The sequence below is a fragment of the Ceratotherium simum genome, chromosome X (assembly GCF_057802395.1).
Source record: "Ceratotherium simum simum isolate JZ-2026a chromosome X, ASM5780239v1, whole genome shotgun sequence".
NCBI classification, from domain to species: Eukaryota; Metazoa; Chordata; class Mammalia; order Perissodactyla; family Rhinocerotidae; genus Ceratotherium; species Ceratotherium simum.
The window spans coordinates 15,730,886-15,743,263 of NC_141940.1; the positions used below are offsets into that span (position 1 = coordinate 15,730,886).

The following is a 12,378-nucleotide window of genomic DNA, read 5'->3' on the forward strand; positions in this document are numbered from 1 at the left end:
TATCTGACAAAGGGTTAATTTCCAAAATATGTAAAGAATTCATACAACTCAACAACAAACAAACGAATCAAAAACTGGGCAGAGGATAAGAACAGGCATTTTTCTAAAGAAGATATACAGATGGCCAACAGGCACAAGAAAAGATGTTCCACATCACTAATTATTAGAGAAATGCAAATCAAAACTACAATGAGATATCACGTTACACCCATCAGAACAACTGTAATTAACAAGACAAGATATAACAAGTGTTGGAGAGGATGTGGAGAAAAGGGAACCCTCATACACTGCTGGTGGGAATGCAAACTGGTGCAACCACTATGGAAAACAGTATGGTGATTTCTCAAAAAATTAAAAATAGAAATATCATATGATCCAGCTATCACATTACTGGGTACTTATCCAAAGAACATGAAATCAACAACTCAAAGAGGTTTTTGCATCCCTATGCTCATTGCAGCATTATTCACAATAGCCAAGACATGGAAGCAACCCAAGTATCCATTAATGGATGAATGGATAAAGAAGATGTGGTATACATACATACATACATATATATACATATATATATAATGGAATACTACTCAGCCATAAAAAAGACAAAATCATGCCATTTGCGACAACATGGATGGACTTGGAGGGTAGCATGCTAAACGAAATAAGCCAGACAGAGAAAGACAAACACCATATGATTTCACTCATATGTGGAAGATAAACAAACACACGGATAAGGAGAATAGATTAGTGGTTACCAGAGGGGAAGGGGGTGGGGGGAGGGTGAATTAATAGAACTGAGATCAGAGAGGGGGGGCGAATCTTCCCAAAGTCACACTGTAAGTCAGCCACAGAATTAGGACTAGAAATCAGGTCTCCTGCTCTTCATTTTTAATCCATCCAGTTATTTTCTGTGCATTTTCTCTTCTAAACCATTTTATTTGGATAGATATAGCTTTGAAATCCAGACATTCTGTCCTGTCCAAGCCCACAGAGTGAGCAATATTAGCTCACACTGAGATGGTACCAAATTTTGTTTGAATTTTGCAAACACAAACCCTAACGTTGACCTAAAGTGAATACCAGAGCAGCTCATAACATTGAAAAACTTAAAACACCCCCTGGGTAGGCACTCCAGAACAGAACCATATATTTTTCCCCATTGAGTGATTATGAACTCACTAAGCAGGAAGGAGTGTGACTTAGAATTTAGATTGACTAATTTAGTCATTTCACTACCTATGGGAACCATGTATCCTACAAAAAGAAGCCATTATCACTGCAATTGCATTTATATTCTCACAATTCTAGTAATTCGCCTGGATTCAAAAATATTTTCTGGGATGGGTCTCCAGGAGCCTTTATGTCTTGCCTCTTGACTCTTCCAAGAGGCAATCTAGGAAATGCCCCTGTGTTGGAGTCACATAGAACAGGTTTTACCTCTCAACTCCAACACTTACTTGCTGCGTGACCTTGGGTAAATTACTTAACCTCTCTGTAAAGACAGGGATGGTACTGTCATACACTGATTCTAAAGCACTTGGGTGTTTGTTGTTGTTGTTGTTGTTTTCCACATTTTAGCATCTTTGAAACGAAATGTGTATTGCTACCAGTGGTGTGATGGTTAAATTTGCAGGGTTTTTTTTCTTAATGGTATATGATGTCTTGGATTCCAAAAATACTGTATTAATCTCTAACTTGCAGAGTTTCCTCAAGGATTAACTAGGATAAAGCAAGCATAGGGCTTGGCACATGGTAGGCACTCAAGGACTCTGGCACCCCCATTGTTACTAGAACCAACACCTGTCTGGGTCGTGGGCCTCTGACTTCCCTCACCTGGCAGTTGGTACATCCATCGGGGGAGTCTGACGAGGTGAACAAGTATGAGAAGACCAGACTGCCACTCTGCCGGCTGCTGTTGCAGTTTGTGGCTGTCGTCAGGCCCTAGAGCCCTTTCTAGTAGCTTCTTGCCCTACAGCCCTGCCCCATTAACAGCATTAGCCCCATCTTACCTCTGCTGCTACAGAATTACGAAGGGAGGGAAATAGATTAGGTAATTTCTTGCACCATCATTCCAAACTCTCCCTGTCTTATCCCAAAGAACCTCTCCAGAATCCAACGAGGCTTGTCAGTTGAAGGGCTCTTCCAAGGACATCAGAAGCAGAGTCTGCAGGGCCTGAAGCCAAATCCACATTCCCCAAGGCCCCCCACATACCTCTAGTTGGGATGCTGATACTTGCATGCCTTTGAAACTCAAGGACACCAACTCTGCTCATGTCTGGAGGGGAAAAGAAGAAACAGACACCTGAGGATGAACAACCCTCAAACATCTCCCTGAACAGAAAAGTGGCTTGCATTTATTTCCCAGAGCTCCTTGGCTTTCTTACTGTCTCCTGAAGGCATACTGGCCTCAGATGCAGAGACCTCAGCCCACTCAGGCTCTCCCACCCCTCATCATCCCCCTTAGTGCTAAGGAGTGCAGCTGCAGACTCCATGAGCCCACCTCTCTGAGGTACCCACCTTTACCATGTACCTTGATGGTTTCTTCCTGTCCCCTGCTGGATCCCAGCAGTCCAGGGAACTCTCACTTCCACAGACAAAAGGAGGAAAGGGCAGGATGCACTGGACTGGCCTTTGCCTCTGGCTACTTCTCACAGCTTGACTGCCTCCCAAGTGATTCTAAAATATTGAGTCTGAGTGAACTGCTGCTTAATAGTGCGTGCTACCCAGGATTCTGCACCATGGCCAGAGTGAGACTAGGAATTAATAACTGTGAGCGATTATCATGGAAACTGTCTCCAGGAAAAACGACCAGGTTTATACCATTCAACCTTGGGAAGATAAAATCAGGCCTAGCCAAAAAAAGAAAAGAAAGATCTACAGCAAATGTAGGACTTGAAATCCAAAGAGTATCCTGGAGCCTGATTATACACCTGCCTTGTCTCTGTCCGGGAGGCATGGGGTGAAGTGGGGGTGGGGGAGGGCATCTCTGTCCAGCCCATCAACCAACTCAGAATCTTGTGCTCATCCTAGACCCTCCCCCAACACCTCCTTGCCCTCATCCCACTGTCAATTTTGCCTCTCTGTGGGTCTCTGCTCTGCCCTGCCATGTGACCTGTGAAGACCCTCTCTGTCTCCTGCCACAGCCTCCTTTCTGCTCTTTCCCCATTCAACACCTCACCTACCCTCACCCCAGCCCTGCTTCTAAGAGCCCCTGAAAAAACAGAAATCTCATCACATCACCTTGAATAAAAACCATCAATGAACAATAATGGCAAAATATTTATCATTGTTAAGGTTGGATGGTGGGAACACGGGGGTTTATTTTATTATTCTCATTACATTTGTGCATGTTTGAAATTGTTCCTAATAAAACGAATCCTCAACAACCCTCCAGGGATCTCAGGATAAAGTCCAAAGTCCCCAGACTGGCATTCAAGGCCCGTCAGGATCTAGCCCTAGCCCATTTTTCCAGCTCACCTCCTGGTACTCACTGAGCTGCACCCTCTCTTGGCACCCAGCTCTCCCCTGCAGCCCTCTTTGCGGGTGCATCTCCTTCTTGCAGAACACGCTTCCCCTTCTGTCCTGCCTGGAAAATGTTTCCTCATCCATTGGAAACCAGATGGAAACGACCCCTGGTCTGGGATACCTTCCTACATAGACTCTCCCTTCTTGTGAGGGGCAGGGGTGCCTTATGCCCTGTTGTCTGCCCAGGTGCGATAGAGAACAAACACCCAATATGTGTTTGAGAGAGACCAGAAAGTCTTGGTAAACAGAGCAGGTGCAACTTTTACTTGAACTTGGGCAAGTAGGGTAATCTCTCTTGGCTTCTGCTTCTGTCTCTGTAAAATGAAGATAGCAGTACTGATTTCACAAGGCTGGGGTGAGGATTCAGCGGCCATATTCCCTGTGTAAACAGCTTAACAAAGTACCTGGCAGGGAGAGAGAGAGAAGAGAGGGAGGGAGAGGGACTGACCTACAGATAGACAGACGTCAATCAAATAATACAGTGGATAATTAAGCGGCTTGTCTTAGATGAAATGCTCCCAGAACCTACAGGAAAGGAACTGCTGTTTAGCTGTTGCTGGGAGCTAGAGAAAATTGTGAAAAATCGGTGACATCAAAGTCACGATTCCTCAATCGTGCCCAGGGGTGGCTCATACTTTAGGGCGTGGGGGTCTGGGGTTTTCAAAGGTTGAGACCTGAGGCCCGGGCCCAGGTGTCTGCTTCTCTTTGGAAGAACTGTGCAGGTCTGTGACTGGGACCCGGCCCGAAATCCGAGGGCTAGGAAGACATGGGCTGTGCACGAAAATCAGCCCTGGTGACAATCCTCGGTGTGTGAGGTCTCAGTGAGCTCGGACCGCCTGGGGTGCGGACGCGCGGTGAGAAAATGAGTGGGGTCCGTAGCAGTGCCCCCCACCCGCCAGCTGCGTTCCTCCGGGCGCCCGCGGCCTCGTGCGTCACCGGCGCGGGCGGGGGCCAAGGGAGGGGGGCGCCGCAAGGTGAGGGCACCGCGCTGCCTTAAGACGCCGCGCGCCCCCGCCGCCGCTCAGAGCTTGCAGCGCGGCGCGCCGGCCGGACGTGCGGGCACAGGCGCCGCGCCCGCTCCCGCCGCTCCCGCTCCCGCCGCCCGGTGCCCGGTGCGAGCTCCCAGCCGCCGGCGCCTCGGGAGGCAGCCCAGACGAGCGCCGCAAGGCCCGAGGGACCGGCGCGCGGCTCCCGCGGCACCACGCCTCCGACAGCAACAGGTAAGCGGCCCGGCTCTGCGCCCGACTGGGCCCGCGCTCGGGCGCCAGGGACGCCCCGTCCGCCGCGGCCCGACGGCAGCTGCGCTGCCCCGCCACAGGCCTGCATGTGGCCCCTTCTCGCCTTCCCTCGGCCACCCTCTCGCGCTCGCGTTTCCCCTCGCACTTTCTCGCGCGCGTCCTTCCCCCCGCCCTCAATTCTCTCCTTGTTTCCTTGTCCTTTCTCTCCTCTGCTTCTCATCCTCTTTTCTTATTCTTTTTCGATTTTTCTATCTCCATCTCTCCCTGTCTCTTAGTCTTTTTCCCTCTCATTCTCTGTCTCTCTCATTCTCTCACTTTGTCTCTCATTTGCTCATTCGTTGTCCCTATGTCTCTTCCTCTCTGTCATTTTCTGTCTGTCTCTCAGTTGTGGCTCTCTCATTCTGTCTCTGTCTCATTTGTTCTCTCGTTCTCTTTCTTGCCTCTCAGTCTCTCTTCCTCTGTCTCTCTCAGACTCTCCCCACAACCCTGGCACCCCTGCCTCCTCTCCCGCTCTCCCGGAGCTCACCCATCCCTACACCCGCCGCCGCCGATACCGAGTGGGCTGGAGAATGCATGGAGGATGCCGAACTGAGCGGGGTGAGGGGGGGCCGGGGGTCGCAGTAGACATCCTTCCTGCATGCAGCCGCGGCTGTGCTGCTGAGAAACTAGGAGATGTATCTGCCAGAGCCCAACGTGGCCAAGGCGGCAGCTGGTTTCCATGGCAAAATAAAGTCGACAGAGAGATAAAGATCGGAGACAGAGATCCAACCAGAGAAAAACCGAGGTGAGGAATCATCAGAGAAAAATGGAGAGAGACAGAGATGCACACACACTGAAACATACGAAAAAAGTATTTAGCAAGAGTCCGGGGAGGGAGAGATAGAGAAACCGACCGAGAGGGAGAGAATCCGACTCACTAAGTGCACGCGCTAGAGAGAGAGCCTGAGCAACGGAGAGCCAGAGACAATCAGGAGAGACAGGCAGTAGATCTTCAGAGACCAACGGAGAGAGACAGGCAGACAGCGATAAAGAGAAAACTACGCACGGAGAGACAGAAACTGCAGGAGGAGACAGGGAGAGACACAGAGATGAGAGGATCCGAGAAGGAGCAAGTGCAACAAGAGACAGAAAGAGACGTGTAGAGAGAGAAGTCGAGGGAGACATGGAAACAGGAGAGTTAGAGAGACACGGAGACTGGCAGAGACACACATGCAGGAGTGCTACTGAACAGGTGCACTAGGGACCCATAGAGACTGTCAGGGAAATAGACTGAGAGAGATGGAGAGACGAGGCAGCATCAGGGAAAGACGGAAAAGCGCACGCACTAGTGAGCGACAAGTAACAGGCAGAGCCACAGAGAGAGACAAGAGTGCATCAGAAAGAGACAGAGGGAGAGACAGGGACAAGACCAGGAGAAAGGCAAAGAGAGACAGAGACACGCACACACAGCTACAGTGAAAGTGCGCTAGCGAAAGAGACACAGAGAGAGACTGAGAGACAGAGAAACTGACCGAGAGGGGGAGGGGGAGACGGGAGTAATAAAGAGGAGAACGACAGACTGTCTGACAGAGACCGACAGACAGCGTGCACGTGCTAGCTAGACTGAGAAATAGAGACAGACGACAGAGTGAGAGACAGGGGTGAGAGACTGAGAGAAAAACGGCGAGACACATACACACACCCCAAGAGATACAGAAAAAGTGCGCTAGTGAGTGACACCGGAGAGAAAGAGACAAATTGGCAAACGTAAACAGGCAGGAACAGAGCGCGCGCGCATGCGCTGGTGGGAGAGACCAAAACTCCGAGACCCAGAGACAGTGTGGGAGACACGTAAAGAGCGCACGCGCCAGAGGGAGAGACAGATGTGAGGGACTCAGAGACCCCGAGAGAGGCAGAGAGACCCAGAGAGTAACAGAAGGAGTCAGAGAACTGCCCGGACGCGGACTGGGGCTGCGCGGGGCGGGGGGCGGTGCCGAGAGAGGGTCCTGCAGTGCCCCTGCCCGGCGTGGAAACGCCGCTCCCCCCACCCCCGGCAGGGTGAGTAACCCGGCCCTCGTGTTTCTTTCGTCCCCAGCATAGGTAGTGAGTGTGGTCCGTGCGCCTCGTCGCCGCCCGCTGGTGCCGGCTCAGAGCCTGCACCCTGTCTCACGCCCGCCTGCCATCGCCATGACGACCACCTGCACCAACAGCACGCGCGAAAGCAACAGCAGCCACACGTGCGTGCCCCTCTCCAAAATGCCCATCAGCCTGGCTCACGGCATCATCCGCTCGAGCGTGCTGCTCATCTTCCTCGCCGCCTCATTCGTCGGCAACATAGTGCTGGCACTCGTGTTGCAGCGCAAGCCGCAGCTGCTGCAGGTGACCAATCGCTTCATCTTTAACCTCCTCGTCACTGACCTGCTGCAGATTTCACTCGTGGCCCCCTGGGTGGTGGCCACCTCCGTGCCTCTCTTCTGGCCCCTCAACAGCCATTTCTGTACCGCCCTGGTTAGCCTCACTCACCTGTTCGCCTTCGCCAGTGTCAACACCATTGTCGTAGTGTCAGTGGATCGCTACCTGTCCATCATCCACCCTCTCTCCTACCCGGCCAAGATGACCCCGCGCCGGGGTTACATGCTCCTCTATGGCACCTGGATCGTGGCCATCCTGCAGAGCACACCCCCTCTCTATGGCTGGGGCCAGGCTGCCTTTGATGAGCGCAATGCCCTTTGCTCTATGATCTGGGGGTCCAGCCCCAGCTATACCATTTTCAGCGTAGTGTCCTTCATCATCATTCCACTGTTTGTCATGATTGGCTGCTACTCTGTGGTGTTCGGTGCAGCCCGGCGGCAGCATGCTCTGCTGTACCACGTCAAGAGCCACAGCTTGGAGGTTCGAGCCAAGGACTGTGTGGAGAATGAGAACGAAGAGGGAGAGAAGAAGGATGAGTTCCATGGCCTGGATGAAGGTGAGGTCAAGGCCAAGGAGGGCAGCGTCGAGGCAGAAGAGGCTGGCATGGAAGCCAAGGATGGCAGCATGAAGGCCAAGAAAGGGAGCGTGGAGGCCAAGGGCAGCAAGGAGGTCAGAGAAAGCAGCTTGGTGGCCAGCGAAGGCAGCATAGAGAGTAAGGAAGGCGGCACCGAAAGGGAGAGAAGCATGAGGGCAGACAAGAGCCGCAGAGAGGTCAACCAGTGCAACATTGACTTGGGTGAAGATGACCTGGAGTTTGGTGACGATCACTTCCACTTCAGTGAGGATGACATCGAGGCAGTGAACATCCCAGAGAGTCTCCCACCCAGTCGCCGAAACAGCAACAGCGACCCTCCTCTGCCCAGGTGCTACCAGTGCAAAGCTGCTAAAGTGATCTTCCTCATCATTTTCTCCTACGTGCTGTCCCTGGGGCCCTACTGCTTTCTAGCCGTCCTGGCCGTGTGGGTGGATGTCCAAACCAAGGTGCCTCAGTGGGTGATCACCATCATAATCTGGCTTTTCTTCCTGCAGTGCTGCATCCACCCCTACATCTATGGCTATATGCACAAGACCATCAAGAAGGAAATCCAGGATATGCTGAAGAAGTTCTTCTGCAAGGAAAAGCCCCCAAAAGAAGACAGCCACCCAGACCTGCCCGGAACCGAAGCCGGCACAGAGGGTGGGACCGAAGGCAAGACCGTCCTTTCTCACGATTCTGCCACTTTGCCTTGAAGTTAAGGCAAACCTTGAACTATCCACAATACAGAAAACAGAAGCAGCTTTCTTTTAAATGGACCACCCACAATCCCATTAATGCCAACCCATACCATTCCAGGCAAAGGTGTTGCACACATTCTTCTCAGCACAAGGTAGAAAAAACATGGAAGAGATAGGAACTGGAGTCTTCCCTTAAAATTGTGCCCCTCAAAGCACCAACTTGAGGATTCTGACTGAAATTTCCCCCCAAAAAATTATTAGGTTCCAAATTTCTTAAAGCAACAAGGGCTATCCATTTGGATCTGTACTTGGTATTCTGTCTGTCTCTCCAGAGCTACAGCATGTCAGCTTTTGCTCTGAGGGAAAAGGAAGATGATGCCTGTGAATTTAAGGACTTTTCGGCCCTCAGGTTAAGAGCTCATGGGCAAGGGCTACAGCCTATGTTCAACTGAAAGAAAAGCAGCCGACCAAATCATTCATGGAGCTCAAGACGCAGAACCTGACTGACTGATCAACGTATGAGCCAAGTTCTAGACTGAAGAGCCCCACAATCTGGTGTCAAGACTGTTGATGGAAACTAAGACAAAGGGTATCGTGCAGTTAAAATGCCAAGAAGGTGTCTAGATCCTCTAAAGGGATCCAGAAAAGCAGAAGAGCTTAATAGGGCATGTTTGAAATGGGAAGCTAGTCCAAGGGAGAAGATAGAGAAATAACACACATCCATGGGGCTAAACAGTTGACTTTTTTCTATAAAACCCTGGGTTTGTGCATGGGCTGGGACCAAGGTCATTCCATGCAAATGGAAAATTGTCAATTGACACTAAACTATTTTCTGTCTTCTATTTGAATAATAGACAGAAATCATGCCACTATTTTACAATTTTCCCTTTGTGATTGAATTGGAATGCTCATAAGAATCCTCCAAGTCTCCTCTGCCACTCACTTGTGTGTGTGTGTGGTTTCTTTTTCCAAATAGACCTTTTTGGCCAAACAGTATTTCCAGAAAAGAGAAATTCCACTAGGAGTGGCCAAAGTCCTACAAAACTCATACTGCCAATCAGTCAAGAGTGATGTGCCCATCAGAAATCTCTTGTGTCTTGAGATCATAGACAAGAAATATGATCTCCACATGGGGAGCAAGTAAGGCAGGATAGACATTTTCTTCCTCCAGGCACACCCATGTGTCTTTTCCACCTGTGGCTCTCTAAAGCCTTTCAGCTCTCTGCAGATGTGGGAGAGAAATATGAGAGTCAGAAATAACAGAGAGGATGGTTTCTCAATATCGGGGAAGCATCCGACCTATTCCAAACAATCCTAAAATCAAAGTGTTCAGGTCAGACATATCCTAATTATTGCTGTTGAAATATATCACTTTGGGAAAACCTTTGCAATATCTAAATTATCCCTAGGATCAATACAGAAACAGAGTTTTCAAATCCCAAATGCTGAAATCACTTTGGGTAGGGATATACCTGTGTATTTCTGAGGGCACAGACCCATCAACATGACCAAATAACATGGAACCAAAAAATGGTTAAAATAGCGTATTTGGTCCTCCTGAATACCAAATTAAAGCAAATTTATGGCCAGTCAACTGTTCATGCAGAAATCAAATGTTACTATGGGTGGAGGGAGTATGTGGTTGAAAATGGTTAATCAGGTGGTTGTATATAAAGATGGCCATATTCAGAGGTTAGCCTCAGTCTTGTGTGATTACCATGTCTATATTAGAACTCAAATTTCATTCGTATAAGTGCCCAGCTCATTTATATTTTCTTTATCTCTTCCTCCTTTATCTCACAGATTCCAACATGAGCTTCTCAAGGGGGAGAGGTAAACAGCAGTGTATTTGGGCTGTGAATAAGTCTGTGTGGGCATTTGGGATAGCCGTGTTTAGAATTTAGGGAAAGGAGAGGGGATAGGTCCAAATAATATTGAGCTGACCTGTCAACTGGATATGTTCATGAAAATCTTATTAATTCCAAACCCATTAATTTGGAACTTGTGGTAATTCAGACAAGATGTGGGGGCTGAAGTTTACCCTTGCACTATCATTTATTTTTCAACCAAAATGTATAAAGTGAATGAATAGTCATAAATTTATTATGCCAATTTATTGCCAAACTCTTGTATTAACCTGTCCTCAAAGGATATCTGGGTGAAGAAATGGCCGGTGTGACCAATCCTCTTATGGGGGGAGGGGTATTGCCTTAAAGATCTGTCATGTTCGGAGGAGTTCAAGGTGGCTGTAACCTGTCTTTTGAGTAGAAATGCTTACCAGGGTAGGAAACAGGATTTCAAATATAAGTGTCTCTAAATATTTTGTTGAAACTGAACTTCTTGTTTTATTTTAAAGCTCAACCCCTTCAAAGTGTATCAGAGAAAATTGTTTGCCAAAATCCCAAATCAAAATGGAACCAGAACCTGTACGAATGTGGTAAGTTCATTTAACAGCACACACAACATTCTCCAGGGCACCAAGACTCGCCGATTTCCTTTTTAAAGTTCCTCTTTTCCCTATTTTAGTCATTGTCCATTCTTATGGCAAATTGGATTTTTCAAAGGTGAAAACTTTTTGAAAATAGGAGACTGGAAAAGAGGACCTTTGAATTAAGAGCATTCTGCTTTGCTGACATTTTCTTCTTACTGAACAATAGGGCCTCTGGTTAGCTTGGAGATAGCAACTGCTTCAAATTTTGTGCTATTTTGAATAAAACACTATCAACTTAATGAGGTTTTACTGCACATACTGTTTTGTCATTTGAAAATCTGAAAGCATACAAAAGAGTCATCATTAGCCTCACAGATCCTCATGTGCAATAGCTTTCCCTAAATGTTTTTAAAGGATGTATTCTTTTGCCAAGGCCACTTGATATGTGCAGTAAAAATCCCATTAAAGTACAGGGGCCAGGCAAACCAGACTTTGAAATGATGTGATTTCCAATTTAACTATTTCCTTATTTAAGAATAATAGAGCATCTAGTTTGCCAAGGAGTCGCAGGTGCTTTGACTAACACACCAATTTCAACAAGCTTGGGAAGGCAGTAATAAAGGAGCAAGCCGAGGGCTTGTATGACTTCTATGATGCGAGGGTCCATCTTCTCGACGGCACGACACATACCAGCTGCTGGGAAGTCCTCTGCACGTCTGGCTCCCTGCCTCACTCTTGCCATCATGCCCACTGCCTTCACCTGCCTCACTCCCCTTCCCCTGCTGTGCTGGCCCTTCAGGAATATCCTGTGCTTGCAGCTCTGTGTGCTCACTCACTCCCATCCGTCCCCTCCGAACCCAGACCTGACAGATTCACAGGGCCCCGGGGGCCCATGGAGGCAGGGAAGGAGAAAAATGAACACTAGGAGTGACCAGCAATTAAAGGTATTTTTCTGTCTCCTCCCCAACTCCAATCTAATTTAGAGATAACGGGATACCTACTTCAACAGGTAAGGAAAAGCACCACATTATAATTTAGGAGGAGGTAGGCACCTCATTTCTTATCAAAACAGCACCCAATACAACATATTTTGGGGGGCACAGTCAATCCTGTAGATACTGTCCAATTATTTCAGCAAAAACACAAAAAAATCTTTTACCTATAAAATTGTAAGGTGCCTAACTGCCTTATTTTATACATAATTAGCCAATTAATCTAGGTAAAGTTACTTCAGAAGATTTTTTCGTACTACCTGAAGAATAATTTACAAGGTTAAACTAGGCTTTCTTTCTTAGACTTTGCCAAAATGCTCTTTAAAATGTCCAAAATACACCATTTGGAAGAGAAAAATTATGCATCATCTGGTAATTCGACCTCTCCAAGATAAAACCCTCAGAGGTTCTTGGGATGACACAAAGAGAGTAACAATTGAAACTACTGGACTGTATTTTTCTCTCATAACTGCCCTTTCCCATATTTTGAGAAAAAAGAGCCAAAGAAGTGTTTTCCTCTCATAATGTC

General features: G+C 48.2%; 1 protein-coding gene across 1 annotated transcript; it reads left to right on the forward strand.

Annotated features, from left to right (window-relative positions):
• Window positions 1-6,884: 6,884 nt before the first annotated feature.
• On the forward strand, window positions 6,885-12,119 carry GPR101 (G protein-coupled receptor 101). Its single transcript, XM_087426454.1, has one exon. The coding sequence runs from the start codon at window positions 6,927-6,929 to the stop codon at window positions 8,439-8,441; it is 1,515 nt and encodes a 504-aa protein (XP_087282580.1). The 5' UTR covers window positions 6,885-6,926; the 3' UTR covers window positions 8,442-12,119.
• The last annotated feature ends 259 nt before the right edge of the window (window positions 12,120-12,378 follow it).

Coding starts and splice junctions, on each gene's coding strand:
- GPR101 (XM_087426454.1), top strand. CDS start 6,927: ATGACGACCACCTGCACCAACAGCACGCGCGAAAGCAACAGCAGCCAC.